Below are 17,701 nucleotides of genomic sequence, written 5' to 3' on the forward strand. Positions count from 1 at the left end.
ATTAGATTTATGTTTAGAGAAGGTTTTAGTTTCAGCTCTCAGGTTACAAATAGTCAGTGAGGAGGATATACGACAGTTGAGGAAGATTTGCAGACTCAGAATGAGAGATCATCTCCCAAAGTCCTTGTGCTGCTCTTACATTGCTGGAAAACGATGCATAAATAAATTCTGAAACGCTCTCCTGATTTTTGTCCCTCCGCAGCTGCTGTCCTGTGACGTCACAATCCAAGATGGCGCTCCCCTTACGGACACATTTAAAACATCTTTCCAGATTCATTCAGAAGTTTAACTTCTCTAAAAGGTCTCTCTGCGCTGGAGTCAGTCTGGGAAACAAGGTGCGTGCTGCGTGTGAAAAGAAAGCTCCTTTAGGGGGTCTAGCGTGTAGCCAGATGCTGATTTTAACCGTGTTTTTAGAGTTTCATTTACACTTGTCTTATGGGTGTTTTAACTCGGGAGATGACGAGGGGGTCACTCAGTTTATTAGTTTCATAATTAACAGTTGTGTTAACAGGTTGTAGTTCAATCGGAGGCGTGTTCGGAGTTATTTGATATGTATTGTCAACACGACCTCCGGAGAATACCTGCAAAACCTCTAGTGACGTTAAATAACTTGTTTCTGTTAAACTATTCCTTGTTATGTGGCAGATTAATGAACGCTGTTGATCTAAAACGTTGTGTCACGTGGACTGTAAAGACTGGTGTTAAGCCAGCACCCCAACTTCGGAAAACGCAGTCAAGCCAGCCGCCACTCTGTTTCGTGGTGCGCCTATACACTATGCATTACCGTAAGAGCATACGCATACAGATTTCAAAATAAAAGGGACGTTTCAGTGAAGGAGATCTCGCCTTCATTAAGATAGTTAATAGAACACAAATAATACTACGGCTAATAATAACACATAACAACAAAGAAAATAATGAATGTATCATTGATACAAACTATTAAAAATATCATTTTAATAAATGTTATTGCTTGCAGAAGCAAAAAACAAAACATATTTTCAGTCAGTGACGTATTAATGTTATTATAATACTATAGATATCAGCCCACTCTAATTACTTTATTCAAATTAAAGGCCCAACAGAGCAGCAGATCATGGCACAATTCAGACTTAGATTAGGTTCGATTGTATATGATATAAACCATAAGTCATTTAACTTCAGTTTGATAGTATGCCAGGTCAGAATATGGTATATGAAAATAAGAGCCCCCCCCCCGGCTAGCTCAGTTGGTAGAGCATGCGACTCACAATCTCAGGGTAGTGGGTTCGTGTACCACGCCGGGCGCCACCTTCCCGTGGGCTCACCACCTGCAGGAAGGTTCTTAAATGGTGCGATGTGATCTGGGTGACAGACTGTGCTCAGACTGTCACCCCCGTGACCCGGAAACGGATAACCTCTTGTCATTCATCTATTCCGTATCAGATGTCTAGTAGTGCATCTTGAGATGTCACTCACCTATAGGGATGGGGATCAAAAACCGGTTCTGACTGAGAACCAGTTCCAGTGGATCAATTCCATTGGAATCGTACACCTTAAATGTGTTCGATTCTTCTTAACGATTCATTTCCAAGTCGCGTTGCGGTGCGTTGCATTACGTCACCCTCTGCGATGCAGACCTCCTTCAACCAGGAGAAAACATGGAGGAAGAAGGTCTAAAGTGGGAAATGATAAACGTTAAAATAATAGGATACGGTAATACATGTTCCTCTCACCACGTCCTGAATCCACAGAGTCCACAGCCTCTCGCCTCACAGCCACAAGGTCCAGTTAAAACAAAACCAAAAAAAAGTCTTGGTGCAAATCCCAGCAGGAGCCTTTCTGTGTGGAGTTTTCATGTTCTCTCTCTGTGTGTGCTGGTTCTACTCCGGTACTCAGGGTTACTCTGATAGTCAAAACAACCTGCATCATGGCTCCCTGAGCTACACACCCGGGCTCCACCACCTCCTGAGCTACACCCACAACCTCCACTACCTCCTGTGCTACAGCCCCTGCCTCCATTAGCTACACCCCCGGCCTCCATCACCTCCTCCTGAGCTACACCCCCGGCCTCCATTACCTCTTCCTGACCTACATCCCCGGCCTCCATTACCTCTTCCTGAGCTTCACCCCCTGCTTCCATCACCTCCTCCTGTTCTACACCCCCAGCCTCCATCACCTCCCCAGAGCACCACCCTGTGTGACTGCTGACGACGGTCCATTTGGTGAAGAAATGTCCTGTCTGAGGACTAATGAGGGACTTTTAATAAATGAACTCTGCCGTCAATCTGTCCCTTGTAGTGAATGTCTGCTCCAACGAGCCGACAGTGTAGACATATGCTAGTAGAGCTTCACTATACGTGTGAGCCTCTAGTTTTCACTCTATAGAGTAAGCAATCTACTAGAGTATGTGTACTGTGTAGACATACACAATCTAGTAGAGGTCTACTGCTGTATGTCTATGTATTAGATCATTCTGTGTTGAATATCCCCTCAAACAAAGCACCAACACAATATGAAAACACAGCATTTCCTGCAGACCGAGAGAACGAGTTCCTCCTCCTACGTCACCTCTACATTCCTCTCCAGTCTCCAAAACAAACAATTGTTCCTTTTGGTGCAGAAGAAACAAAACACTCAGGAATCGTTAGGAGAATTGATAAGGAATTGGATTGAAAAGCAGAATTGACAATGACATTGATTTTGATCAAATCTTATCAATTCCCACCTCGACTCACCAAGTATCAGCCCTGTCTGATGTGGCATGTCAAAATAAGAGCCCACTGAAATAGCACATCAGAGCTCCATTCACGCTAACTTCAGACTGATATTAAAACAAATTCCCTGTTATCATTGAACCATTCCATGTCAGACTGATGGTGAGTGACATCCTGAGGTGACCTTCTAAGTATCAGCTCAATCTGATGTGGCACATCAAAATAAGAGCCCATTGAAACAGCACATCTGAGCAACTATCACTCTAAATTTAGACTGATAATAAATGGAAACTCCCTGTTGTCATTGAATCATTCCATGTCAGATAACCAGTAGACCACTTCAGTGGTTATGTTACTCATAAAGTCCCAGTTAAATCGGATGTGTCATGTCAAAATAAAAGCCAATTGAAAGTTTCATTATGACCAAACACTCAACGTAATAGCTCTTGATTTAAAGTTGGATTACCTCCAAATTTCCGAGTTATCATGGATTCATTCCACATCATAGTGATAGAGGGCCATCCCAGGATACCATTAAGTCAATATTAGGATTTGATCTGATTTATTAGGATTTTATCTGATTTTTCAGTTCAAAATAAAAGTCATTCAAATATACTCGATATGATATCGCCAGTTTGATTAATTCCATATTTCCAACCTCACAGTGATAGAGGGCCACCCCAGGATACAACTCAGTTACTATAATCAAATTCTGATATGTCATTTCAAAATAAGAGCACTTTGGAAATTCATCAAACACAGAATTCAATGAGTGGTATCCTGGGATGGCCCTCTATCACTATGATGTGGAATGACTTCATGATAACCAGGACATTTGGAGGTAATCCTACTTTAAATCAAGAAATATTCCGTTGAGTGTTTGGTCATATTGAAACCTTCAATTGGCTTTTATTTTGAGATGACACATCAGATTTACCTGGGACTTTGTGAGTTACATCCTGGCGTGGCCTACTATCACTCTGATATAGAATAGTGAAATGACAACAGGGAATTTCCATTTAATTTCAGTTCAAAGTTAGAGCGATAGGAGCCCTCGTGCTATTTTAAAGAGCTCTTATTTTGATATGCCACATCAGATTGGGTTGATACTTGGTGAGTGACATTCCCAGATGGCCTACTATCAGTCTGATTATAGAAAAACTGAATGATAACAGGGATATTCCTCTTAATATCAGTTTGAATTTATATCAATGTGAGCCCAATTGTGCTATTTCAGAGGGCTCTTATTTTGATATTACACAAAATGAATAGGTCAATCAATCTTAAATTAGATTGTTTTATGGAGACAAAAGGATTTAATTTAATATTAATCAGATTTTTTCAAAGATATTCTGTTTTGTTGGGCTATTAATTGAAAGACGTCATCAGAATGGGCACATGATTATTGTATTATAGTAATATTAATACGCCACTGACAGAAAATTAGTTTTCTATTTATAGTTATTTTTGTTGCTTTCTCATGCAGTAAATTTTATAATTACTTTACTCATAATAGTTGTCCAAGTATTAATGCATTCAGTTATTTGCTGTCTTGTTGCCTGTTATTAGCCGTAGTATTAATTTGTGTTTTATTAACTGTCTGAATGAAGGCGAGGTCTCGTTCATTGAAACGTCACTTTATCTTGAAATCCGTTTGAGAATGCTCTTATGGTAATGCATAGTGTGTAGGCGCACCGCTAAACGGAGTGGCGGCTGGCTTGACTGCGTTTCCGAAGTGGAAGGAAGAAGGAACATAACAATAGGGAGTTATGTTGTACAGTAGAATCATCCTACCATCTGTATTATAAAATGTGGGCGTTAAGATCAAATATTTGCCCAGAAGACATTTTTTAATTTTTTTATTAAATTATTACCTGTATGTACATTGTATCTAACACCTACTTCACAACAAGGTAACCTGGTTTATTTGTGAGACTGGACCGTTCTGTGAGAAGTTTGCATGTTTCCGAAGCATCGTCCCAAGTTCAACCATACTTAGTTTTAACGTCAGCTTCACTTCCTTCCACTCGCTCTGGGGCCTGACAAAGCAATGAAATATAGCACTATGTCAGTGAAATCCATTTACCATATGAGATATCCCTGTGAAGAATATTTTAGTTTATCATCCAACAGATATTCAGATATCATCTTCATGTATACATGAATACCATCCCTGGGGTCTTGCAGTGTTATCTGGTTCTCTTTAAAGTGAAAACTTTCCATTTGATTTAAATTCAGCTTGATATATATATCTATATATCTATATATATAGATATATATATGTGTGTGTGTGTCCGTGTGACACGTTGAGCAGCTGGAAAAATTCCAACGAGCTTAATTCATAAGTAATTGACTGGTGGATGAATTTGATGTATTTGAGGTTACAGGCCCGTGGAAACATGATCAGGACAGGGAGCAACGAGCACGTCTAAATGTTCTCCCTGCAGAGTGGATGGGTACAGATCAAACCTCCAGGTACACAGATGATGGAGAGAATAATGGGAAGTCTCCAGTAGACTTAAAGAACGATAGTGACATAAGATAATATTTCACTGAATAATTTTTTTCTCCAGTTAGTCTTTTTCTGTTATTTGTTCTGTCGGGTTACAGCAGTCAGGTTATTTACAACTTTATTTTTAGATAAATGTCATACTTAATAAACACTAACAGGAGTTTCAAAGACATTTGTTTCTGTGCTAAATTATTCCTATCACTTCCATTAAAGACGGTGTATATTCTGGGGTGAGATGCAGCAATTTAAAAAATAATCCAAAAGTTTTAGTACAAAAAAAAGGTGAATGGGGTTTACTTATGTTTTGAATTTGACCACGTCAGCAGTGTCAACTCACTTTTCCATGGCCGGTCACACTCGCATAACGAAAGCAAGGTGGGATCCAGTGGTTTACCCAAAGACATTTTAATATTAAGAGAATGACTCTGGGGGTTGCAAACAGGAAGACCACCCGCTGCACCAACAGTTGCCTCCAAAACAACAAACGTATTAAAAGGTGGTGAGGAACACAGAAGTGGGACTGCAGCCAGTGGCTGCCCTCCTACCAACCCCTGCTGGTTTGAAGGTGACATGTTCTCCCTGTGTGTTCGTGGTACTTCCCCTGGCTGCCCTGCAGCCTGAAGACATGGTGTGTCAGTTCATTGGTCCGTCTAATTTCCTCGAAGTGTGTCTGTGCAATGTTTTCTCTGTTTGCCCTGCGATGGTCTGACCACCTGTCGGTAGGGTCTCCTGCCCAGATGGGATCCGTTTGAGCTCATTGTGACCCGACTTTATATATAAATGTGATTTAAAAGATGGATAAATGATATACAGTATGCTGGACATACAGAGAATGTTAGAACTATTCTCGTCCCTTCCTTTACCCTGAAAACATAAAACATTGTGTTTCTGCTTGTTCTTTCCTGCTGATGCAGCAGTTTCTTAAATTTTCTTTGTTGTTTTTAGGAAGTAGGCGATGGGAAAGTATTTAAAGTATTACTGTTAAATTGTCACACTAGTTTAAAATGTAAACATATGCTGGAGGAAACCAGGGAAGCTGCAGCAGGAAGTTTTGGTATTTATGGCCACTGCTTTCAGTTAAACCTCCACACTGGCTGTCACCTCCACCAGCTCACAGAGGGAGGGGCCCCCCCCCCCCCCCCCCCCCCCCCTCACATCTCATTACATGATTAACATGTGGAATAAACCTACACAATATATATATATAAATATATATAAAATACAATTATTTTACGTGTGAATTTAAATACTACCTACTTTATATTTTCTGTGATGCAGCTGATTGATAAGAATACATGTTTAACTTGCAGCTTTCTTTCATGGCTAACGTTTGTGTTCTGGTCTGTCTGCCGGCGGTTTTACCTGCAGTTTTCTTCCTCTGTCTGACTTGTAACCTCATATCCACAGTAGCACTGCTTAAGTGTAACTTTTTCACGTTAGTGGTTTTCAGAAACACGCCTGTTATTAGTCAGTTTAGGGTTTTCTATCATTGCACGGCTGCTTTAGCGAAGCAAATGGGGTGTCAAGGCAAACAACGAGTCCCCCGGCACACATAAGAACATGCAGTTTGTTTCTGTGTCACAAGCGTAGAAAACATTGAGCTGTTCTTCACATTCCGCTGCCGTAGAAGACGTCAGCCTGCTGCACACGGCCCTGTTAGTGGTTGATGGACGAGCGTTTCACTGCCGTCCCGCCTGTGCTTTGTTAAGACAAAGTCTCCGGAGAGGCCGGGGTGTGCGACCAGAGTGGGAGAACTCTGAAAGCATCGCAGCGGCGCTTCGTTACCAGCAATAACATCAGAAATGAAGTGTTGGTTTTCATTTGTTTCACTTTTCTCCAAATGTGCAGAGCCGAGCGCACAAACAGCAGCCGGCTCACAATGCTGCAAGGTGTGATGTGCGTCAAACAGGACGAGGCTTTCTGCACTGGAAAAAGTGCTAAAAGCTGCAGAGTGACACTGAGGAGGAAGAGTTACTCTACCTCTCTCTCATGCTTTTGACAGTCTGCGTAAGACGGCTTTTTGAACTTTCATGGTTTTAGATTTAATTTCTTGTGAAGTCTAATGAGGGATATCTCTGAGGCAGTTCACAGTAGATGAGAAATAATTCCAAACGAAAAACAAGAGAAAAACCGGAGCAGATGTGCCGATTCCTCATCATTACCTGCTGCCCTGACTGCTGATGTAATACTTATCCAGAATATTTTGAAGACGCTGACACAGAGGGGAACCAAAAGCTGGAGGAGTGATAAAAATGAATGTCAACATTCTCTATTTCTTTTTATATTAAAACTAATAAGAAGGGAAAACGATTCCATCGTTCAATTAGTGGATATATTTAATTTCACGTGGATAATTGTCCTCCGTAAAGAATAATGCACTTCTTCCTGTTACTATTATGGAAAATATTTCATCTTAGTTTTATTCTTTTCTTCGACATCTGGCTGTTCAGTGCAGTCGCTCACTATTTCACTGGACCTCATTATTAAAACTGTTATTCTGTTATCACGTTTTTTGTTGTTGGATTTCTTTCCCGTTAATATCCAGTCCAGGTTGATTTAAAAGCTTTACTTTCTTTTTATGATATATTGAACTGGGAGCTTCACACATTGATGGATTTGACTGAAAACAAACGACAAGTTGGTAGAGAGGGCTGTCCTCCAATCATAGAGTTGGTAGTTTGAGCCCTGTCCTGCCACGTCCATGTGTCCTTGGTAAAAACACTGAGTTGCTTTGAATGGGGATTGAACAGCGTGTGCATGGCGGCATGTGTCTCACACTACGAGCATAAAGTACTTTCAGGCTGCTGAGACTGAAAATGTGCAAAATAACTTTAGTCCATTTCGGATGGAGAAGGAACTTTACTGCTTTGGATGTTTGCCCCTTGTGCCACCATGAAACATCTGGCCCTGGTCTCACCAGCGAATCCCTCAGCAGAAAGGCCACAACTGCGGGTCCATGAGCAAGATCCTCCTCCCCCATCAGCTCCACGGAGCGCCGTAATGTGGCTGCTCACCACAACCCAGAAAATAGGTTGATGCAGGAAAAAAAGAATTTCCCCAATGAATTAATAAAGTAATGATGATGATTTACAAAACGTGAAGGATTCTGGGTATTGTGTTCACTGGCTTACGATCCAGTTAGTGTCAGTACTGGTTGATTAAGAGCCCCAAGTTAATATTATATAGATTTGCTGCTAGTATTTAATAGTTGGTCGTCGTCCATTCCCACCCCCTGGTGGCCTGTTGTGGCATTACGGACATCCTGTGAACAAACTGGCCCAACAGACGGACAACGTGCATTAGTTTGCTGTGGCAGGCAGTCCTGGCTGAATAGACAGTACTACTACATTTTACTGTTAGTCCTACCACGGTACAAAATCTTTGATGAATTATATTTCCAGTTGAGTTTTCCCCGATTAGCTGATGCAGCAAGAAAATGGAAGTGATGATGAAGCAGAAGCGTTGAAAGGCTTTGCTGTGCTTTCCCCACATCCGCTACTGTTCTGAAGGATAACATAATCATTTTAAATCAGTATTTCACACTTGAAATTATTAAGAAGATAATTTAAGATTTTAGCCAACAGTATTTTTCTTTCTTTTATTAAAAGAAATGTGAGCTTTTCATAATAGAAAAGCTCACATTACTTATATTAGATGACTTTCCTTCTCGCTCCTCCGGCAAAAATAACAATCAACAAACTGCCAAAAGCGATGTCTTAAAATCCTAAAATATGGGATTTACAGCCAGAAGTCGAGGTTATTCATGTTAAATTAACTCTTATAAATGTACTGTCGCCCTACATTGTTAAGATCTATTCAAAGTGACTTGCAGTGGTCCAAGAAAGGTCCAAAAGCCTTCAAAACAAGAGTATTATTTTATTTTTGTCAGATTTTCAGTATTTTTCACATATGGTAAAGTGTTTCTTCAATTATTATCGGCTCAAGTGGAGAATATTGCTCCTTTTTTCCATATTGGATGTAAAGTTAAAACCCTCCTGCCTCGGATCAGCTGTAAAAATGCCCCCCCATCCAACTGCCCCCTCGCCTGTGGTCCTGTTATTAGCTGATATCAGTCATGTCAGCCCCGGGCTCCAGGAAAGAGGAAGTGACTTGTAATTCGCCTCTTTTCTCCTCGACTCCAAATTCACTTACTCAGTTGTCAGTTAAAACCATTAGAGCGGCTGCCGCACCACGAGGGAAGAGGCCGGCGAGAGCGAGGAAACATGGCTTCCCCTTCGAGGATGTTCATTAACTGCCCTATTTATTTTTCACTGTCAGAAAAAGCCCGCTAATTCTCAGCAGTCCCTTCTGTGTAATTGGGACTGTGGTAATCATTCTGCAGCCAGGGCCCTGACTCGGATGTAGTGCACATGATCCATTTCCTTAAAGCAGTCCCATATGTCAGCAGATTTCTCTTTCACAAAAAAATATCCATGGAGTGAAGCTGGATTACAGAATCAGAGAATCGGCTCTTGTTAGTTTTAACATATTTAAGCAGTTTCCTTTTGTCACAGCTCATCGTTTATCTTGAATTTCTATTTTGGCAGAATACACATATAATGTAATTACTTGCGTCAACCCACACACAATTGAGAACAAAAATATAGTGGTCACTAATGAGTTTGGTGGGACAATGTATGAGAATAGAATCGAACCTTTTATTGTCAATTTAAAGTGTCGGTCAGTTCAACAGTCAGTGTTTATGTTGGAAGCTAAGATATAGATCAGACGCTTGAATAAAACAATGCAATTGTCAACTTCATGGCAAAGAAAGACGGCACATTTTTAAAAGGGATTATCATATCGTTGCAAATAAATGCTGGAATGTGTGCAATAATAAATAAATAAAGGCCCTCTCACCAGCAAGTGCCAAATATTAAAGTTTGATTTAATTACAAGGCTGTTTAACTATTATGTACCTGCCCGGCACCAGTCAGAGCTCCAGAGCCGTCAGACGTCCGTCTCCCTCCCTGAAGCATTCTCCTGAAAGTACTGAAGAAATGTGCAGTTTGTCAGTGTTTGAAAACAATGACAATGAAAACAAGGTAGCATGTGGGCTGTGTCAGAAATGCTGCACACCACACTCAATACAGGCTTTTGGATAATTGGGATATCATTGCTGCCAGTGGTGTGAGGCCGTGTGGAGCTCTCTTCACCACCGTGGACACAGGTTCTTTTGGAGCGGGCCTTTATTTTCTTACATTGTACAGATAGAATTCCATAAATATACAATCATATATGATGGAACAGTACCTCATTTGCCGCATGTCATGAAAAAGAGTCTTTCGTTTTCTTTTTTCCCCGTTAAAGTCTGTTTACGTGAGGTTGAGTTCGTTAACTGTGTGGTCTGTCTGTAAACTCCACCGCAGGAACCATAAACTCTCTGAACTAGGTTCTGCCTTTAAACACTTTCAAAATAAAGTCCTTTTAACTAATTTATACAAACATGAAATTACAAACATAAATTAACACATTTCCTGAATCATCAGAACCATAGATTAGAACCTTTTACAACACTTTAATGAAAATGCTTTGTTATTACATTTTCGTTTCACAAAGTTCCACATTTACATGCAATGTTCTGAGAACAATGTCCATTTCCACGACAGTAACACTGAAAACGATGTGCTTTTCATGCCGTGCCACTAGTAGATGCTGTTGCTTGTTTTTGTACACTTATGAAAAGAAATAGATACGCTATAAACATTGGCAATGGAGAGAACATGGACATGACGACCGATTTGGATTGTTATTACGATGACTCTCAACGGTAAAACTACCAAGTCCCAGGAGAATATGGTTTGGGAGTCATGACACTCTGGAGGCCGCCATGTTTGTTATTGTCCATCTACTTGTGCATGTGTAGAACTATTTACTAAGCCCGTGGTGCACATGCGCAGTTGCCTCGTTTCCACCTTCTAGACGAAGGTGGAGTCCGAGAGTTTCCAGAAAGTTGCATTTTCACCAGTTTTCACAACAACTAATCCAAGCGTTTTCGAAAAGTTCCACCTTAGGAGCTGCTCTTAAACAATTTCTTTAGTGGCTCCGAACACCGTTGTCGTGTAAACAGATGACTGAAATACAACAAAACTTTAGCGTTTTCACTTGGAAAACCTTGTTCTCAGGCTAGTTTGACATCGTTTACCCAGAGACTTTGTGATCCCGTCTAGACTGAGAAGATAAAGCAGCTCGTCTTCTTCTACTCAACTTAGTTGCAGGTACAACCTTCAGGAAATTCAGAGCAAAATGCTGCGTTTGAATGTACAGTAGTGATTTTTTTTGTTTTCTGTGAATTTTCCATTTTTAAGGACAATATTATTGTTCAGTTGGTTGAAAAATTGTTAGTTGCTAAGAACATTGCTGTGTGTCTGCTATTATAGAACACAACAACACTTCAAATATAAATAGAAAGATGAAAGTCAGACAGCAGCAACACTGCATTTCCTGAGGCTATTGCAAACAATTGTATTTTATATGGAAAACTTATCCAGTGTTTTAACTGGAATCAACAGACGCTCCCTTCGTTGAGACACTTATTACAAAAAGAGTTTCATGACGTGTTCACTGAGCCTCCTTTTGTTTTTTGTTGAGGTATTGGTTCTGCTGTCAGTCGTTATCTTCCTGCCATTGAGTCAAAATCAAACACACTTGTGAGAGTTAGAGAGAGAGGAATGGTTTAATGAAACTATTCAAAACTCAAAAAAAAGAAGCAGCGTTGGCAGCACCATGTTTATCCACCAGTCAGCGAGGTATGAATTAAGCTGTTTGGGGTTTTTCCAGCTGCTCCACATGTCATCGTAGACCTGTTGTATTTCGGTTTTAGCAGGCCTGAATAATGTCAGGTCACTTTTAGGTTGTTTTCACACTTGCGGTGCTGCTTCCCGCTCCAGAAAGAGCCGGAAAGAAAGGAAAATGTCACTTTTAACCTGGTTTGCTTTTTATTTACATGAGCAATATTAATCATTGAGCCAAATGGTGTAAAGCTGGATGGCTCTGTGGTGTTATTAACAAAACTTTTTTAATCTCTAAAATAATCCTGTGTGTGTTGGGCTGGATGCTGTATTAAATAATGAATTTAAGTTTGTGAAAAGAATTCTCAAGTATTTCTCGACTTTTGAAATTAAAAGAAGCCAACTATACAGAAGAGTAATTCAGGCTTATTTATTCAAAAGCCTGAAACCCTCAGCAGTGTGTTAGTTAGTCTGCAACTCAACAAATCGATGAACCGATTTGACATTTTTAGATGTACTTGCACTACTATCTCCGTCTACTCTTGTGTACTGGACGTACTTACTAAGATTATGCTTCGAGACTAATGTTTCTGTCCCATAAAACTGTTTAACACATGACTGTTCAACTGGGACTTTCACTTTTTATTTGAGTTCCAAACATTTTTTCGGACATGAGGCGAAAAGTTTGAGCTGTAATTACTTGTTCAAAAGTCTCTCTATGTTCCTCAGACCATTTGACTTGGATTATCTTGTGATCCCACAACATTTGCTATTAAAAGTCACAATCACGTTGCCTCTATAGCCTTACTGAGCAATCACTCAACAAAGCTAATGTTGGCGTGTTGTTTTGCTCAAGAGGAAAATGAGACACAGCCGTCCTGAACCGACAATCACGACAAACCAAAACAGCTGAGAAGCAGCATGTGGCGGAGACAAATTCACAAATACACGACTGTTTGTCCACTTTTTAAATTGCAGCTGTTTTACTCTTCAATGGAACCAACCTGCTGGTTGACTAACAGATATCAGAAATGAACTCCGCTTTACTATTGGTTTTCTGTTTTACCTGCTGCTCATGCCTGTTGCCCCACGTGGCGAGCGGGGCAGCAACATCCCACCACTTCTGCTGGTCCTTTCCCATCGCTGAAAAGCTGCTCCAGGTCTTTCCCATTTGTTGCATTTCTTTCTCTACTGTCCCTTGTCACTTGATCTTCAGACGACTGGTCCTTGGCTTCCCCTCTGGTGTCCAGTGTGAGGACGTTTTGGTGACAGAGGCTTTTTGGGGGGGAGACGTGTGCAATCCACCTCCAGCACCTTCTCAGTAGGATGGTCGCCATCAATTCAGTCCGGCACCTTTCAAACAGGGCTTTGTTTGAATTGGTTTTGGGGCAAAGAGATGTGCAGAAGTCCATAGGGGCACTCGGGGCAGTGGTGGCCGAGAGGTTAGACAGGCGGACTTGGGATCGGATGTTTGCAGGTTCGATCTCCACCGAGCGACAGATCACCACCGTGGGAAAGCAGAAAGGGAATTTCCCCAAAGGCATTAATGAAGTAAAATTAGTTTATTTTAGGGTGAAATGTGGAGAGCTTTTTTAAATCCTCCTTGGTCAATCGTCAACATTCTGAACTGTATAGGACATTTGTGAGGACACAGCTTTGGTCGTCTTTTAGTAGCCAAGTGTCACAAACCATTGTCTGCTGTTGGAGCAGAGCTGCAGAGTGAGGACACGCCCTCCGTTGTAGTGTGAATCCTCAGACATCTGAGGCTGGTTTTACAGGAACAGGAAATCAGGAAATTCATATAGTAAATGTCAGGATGTAAGAGACACTTTAGCCTTGCCGCCCTCCTTCTTTTTTTATTTACAACTCAGACATGCTCTTAATGCACACAGTATTCCCCTACAGCAAACCTTATCGATCCACCCTCTTTATAATTTGATTGCTACACAATGGAAACTAAGCCGCTGTTATTTCAAACTGTACCGGTACTCTTTTTCCCTGAGATCTTCTTACTCTGATGTACCACCGGACAGGTTATGGAGGAATGATCAGCCTGCTCTAGATCCTGATTTTCAGTGGGAGCAGGTTTGGAAAAATATCAGGGAGGCTTCCCGCAACCCGAGTCACCAGCAGATTCACTTTAATTATGTCCATAGAACCTCTCTTACTCCACGGAGACTACATGTTATGAAATTGATCCGTCTTGCAGCCTTTGAAATTTGAATTCTCCAGGTACTTATAGTCACATGATGTGGGAGTGTCCTCCGGTTGAGCACTTCTGGACTAATGTGGCCTCTCAACTATCAAACTTAACATCTGTAACTATCCCAGTGACTGTCCCAGTTCTACTACTGAATGATTTATCTGGGCTGGGTCTGTCAAGGGCAGTGAGGCGGTGAATACTTGCTGGTATCACGACTGCTAAAGAGATGGTCGCATTGCGATGGAAGCCTCCTCAAACACTGGATTCTAACTTTTTTAGATGTTGTATTCATGGAGATGTCAGCTAGTAGAAGGCGGCACACCTTGTGTTTGTTTCCTTTCTTTCCTGTTTGTTTTCAGTTGAAGTTTTAGTTTATGTTCTTGGTTAATTCGGCGGCTCTTGAGGCTGGTCATACATGCTCTGGCAATATGTTCTTGTTTTCACCATGCTGCTGAATCTAAGCTCATGATTATTATTTTTTTTTGTTTTTTGGGGTGGGTTTCGTTCTTTTACGTAACACAAAAACAAAAAGAAGTGTTGTATCTTGTTTAATCTGAGTCAATTAATTAAAACATTTTGTTCACAAAAAAAAGAAAATTTCAGGCAAATAATAAGATGATGCTGGTAAAATTTAAGGCACAACAAACTCATAGAAATGAGATGCAAGTCTCATGATAAGTCTGAAAAGTATTCTCAGTTCTTCTGTAAATCTTTTTCTAAGGTTTGGTGGTGTGACAGTTTCACCCCCCTCTTTCACACATTTTAGCTCGTAATCCGATCCTGCCATTGATCCACTTTCCGCTGTCAGTGTTAGTCACTTTCCATAAACCAGAGGAGTCATTAAATGTTTAGCTTCTAATGAGCCACATCACAGTTTCCTGTCTTAAGTAGGCACTGCTCCTCTCGGTTATCTCCCCCCAGGCTGCATTGAAGTCTGGTTCCTTCAGAAGGCCGGGGCTGCTGCTCTGGCCCCCCTCCACCCCACTCCTCCTTCCCTGGCCTGGTTATTTTTGGAGCACCGTCGGGCCCAGTCTGCGGGGAGTGCTGTTTTTGAAGGGCCTCCAGTCCCATTAATCAGCCGAGGGACCCCACGGCGCGAGCGGGCCCCAAGCCCTGGCCCGCCACACTGCATCGTTCTGTTCCTGTACCCCCGCTCTCCGCACAGTGTGAAGCTCAGAGGAACCTCATCAATCTCACCTGTCCCACACGTCAACCGCAGATTTAATCAAGCGCTCCTTTTGGGCCTTCCCCTCGCCTGCCCCTCCAACAGGGTGGAAAAAAGAAAAGAAATGCCCGAGTCTTGCCTCGACTATAGTTTTATTCCTGTTTCACCCTTTATTTTGTAGACACATTTCATCCACTGCTTGCTTTGCTGGTGTGTTTACATGTGTGCTTTCTCTGTGGTCACACACACACTTTGTTTCAAGCTGGGGTGTGTGTTCCCATACCGGCCAAACACACACATACCTTCAAGCATAAAGGGGAGGGGACACACTAAAGCCCATTTCTTGTTTGATACTTCACTGAAGTGCAGCTCTGTTGGTCGTCTGCTTTAACAGGTCCCATAGTGAGCCAATAGACAGAGATGAAGAAAGATACGCAGGAACAGGGGGAAGGTGTGTTGGGGTGTATTTCAGCATGATGCCGGTGTTAATGGGGCGCCTGCGGCGCCCGTGACAGAAGAAGAACACTGGATCCTGTGTGTTGAATGCACAGCTGGAGCGCTGCGGAAAATCCTCCGTCCACAGGCCCGTCATGACGCTCCGCCGACACGAGATGCATCTGCAGATCTGCGGCTCCTTCGCCAGGCCCACAAAGAGCTGATGGTAATTCGCAGCGGGGCGAGCAGCGGGGCGAGCAGCGGCGCCCCCGCAGGTGGTTTTGCAACGTGTTGAAATTGGTGCTGTAAAAAGGTGGTAACTGTCGTGCCCGGCCTCCGGCTCTATGCTGAGAGCGATGGCAGTGGACCACTCCGGGACACTGAGGCTCTGATATGATGTATGAGCCCTGAAAAGAAGCCCGGGGGCAGATCTGAGAGAAGAAATGTTCTGGCTCCACCAGAGTGATGAATAACTGTGATGAATAACACGGCCTGGAAGCTCCAGTTGCTCAATAATGAAGATCTAGTTTTAATACTTTTACCTCCCAGAATTTTTTTTTTATTGTTTATATACAATAAAACACAAAGTACAAAACATGGCTGCCTAAACATTCCAACTTTCCAACCCAATCTCAACTCTATATCCTCAAAATAAATTCAGGTTTACAAAAATCAAGTTTTTTTTTTTTTTTTTTTTTTTTTTTTTTTTTTTTAAACACACACACACACACACACACACACACACACACACACACACACACACACACACACACACACACACACACACACACTATAGCGAGATAAACTGCCCATGCAGCTGATTTGAAGTCTCCGCCTAAGAACATTTTCTGAAAGCTGCTGACTACTGGAAGGGATAACATACTTCACATTGTTTGATGACACATCAGAAAAACATCTAGTTTGACCAATGATAATTTAAGGGATGCACCAATAACACTTCCTTAAAAGATGAGTACAAGTACCAATCTTTAACTGCTTGTCGACATCAGCATCATGATGCATTGTAGAAACAATTAAAGGCCCCTAATCAGTGGTTTAATATATATTAGCAATTCAACCTAATAACAATTTGCTGTGTTCTGTATGGGAGGGTCAGACTCAGCTTTCTCCTCATGAGTGAACTGCCGGGGTTATCCAACTCATGCTGGAGGCAGCCTAAAGACAATCGAAGTTACTGGAAACCAAACAGTAAAAGAGTGTACACAGCCTTTTCAAATCCGCCCTCATTCAGCTCCTCTGTGTTCTGTCACGGGATCACATGCACATATTATCTTCAGGTTCTTTAAATATGAGTGTAGAAGATGTATTTTAATGTACAATGAGTAAATTATGTGGTCAGTATGAGTGCCACAACTCTTACTTGGGTTTAGATGATTTTTCCCTCAGGGGAAGTACAAGTACTTGAAGTTAGTTACTTTCAGGTACTGTGGCCTCGTTTACACAAAGTTTTCAAGTGAAAACGAAAAACTTTCATTGCATTTTTCTGTTTAAACAACAATGGTGCTCGGAGCTCCTGAAAATGCCTCTCAAGGTGGAACTTTTTGAAAAGACTCCTTGTAAATGGGGAGAAACACAATGTTTCTGAAACGCTTATTAATACAATTACAGTTCTTGGAATTAATTTCAATGTTTTATTGTAACTGGATGCTGTTTAGTACCTCACTGTAAGTGTTCCTATCGGCACATGTCAACACACGCTAACATATCCAACTTGTCAAACTGTGCAACAAGAGGTATTTTATATTGACGGTTATTGGCGACCCTATGTCTTTAGCATTAGCACTTCCTGTCCTGTTTTGCTCTCGTCTGCACAGCTTTACATCGCTTCTATGAAAATCAGACGTGTTTTCCACACCAAAGAGCAAAAAGTGCTTCCTCTGGAAACAGGAGAATCATGTTTTTTATTAACGGCCTCTGATCACACAGAGCGCAGCTGCA

The 17,701-nt window shown here is 41.6% G+C and overlaps 1 protein-coding gene across 2 annotated transcripts in view; it reads left to right on the forward strand.

The window, feature by feature from the left end:
* Positions 1-208: 208 nt before the first annotated feature.
* wars2 (tryptophanyl tRNA synthetase 2, mitochondrial) overlaps positions 209-17,701 on the forward strand; it is a 42,637-nt gene continuing 25,144 nt past the window's right edge. The window contains exon 1 of one of the 2 annotated variants that reach the window (XM_080477797.1): positions 209-335. In XM_080477797.1, the coding sequence (XP_080333923.1) occupies positions 231-335 (105 nt within the window). In that variant the 5' untranslated portion in view covers positions 209-230. The remainder of the gene's footprint in view (positions 336-17,701) is intronic. The other variant, XM_080477796.1, reaches the window with a different exon arrangement.

This window comes from Lipophrys pholis (assembly GCF_963383615.2).
Source record: "Lipophrys pholis genome assembly, chromosome: 13".
Lineage (NCBI taxonomy): Eukaryota > Metazoa > Chordata > Actinopteri > Blenniiformes > Blenniidae > Lipophrys > Lipophrys pholis.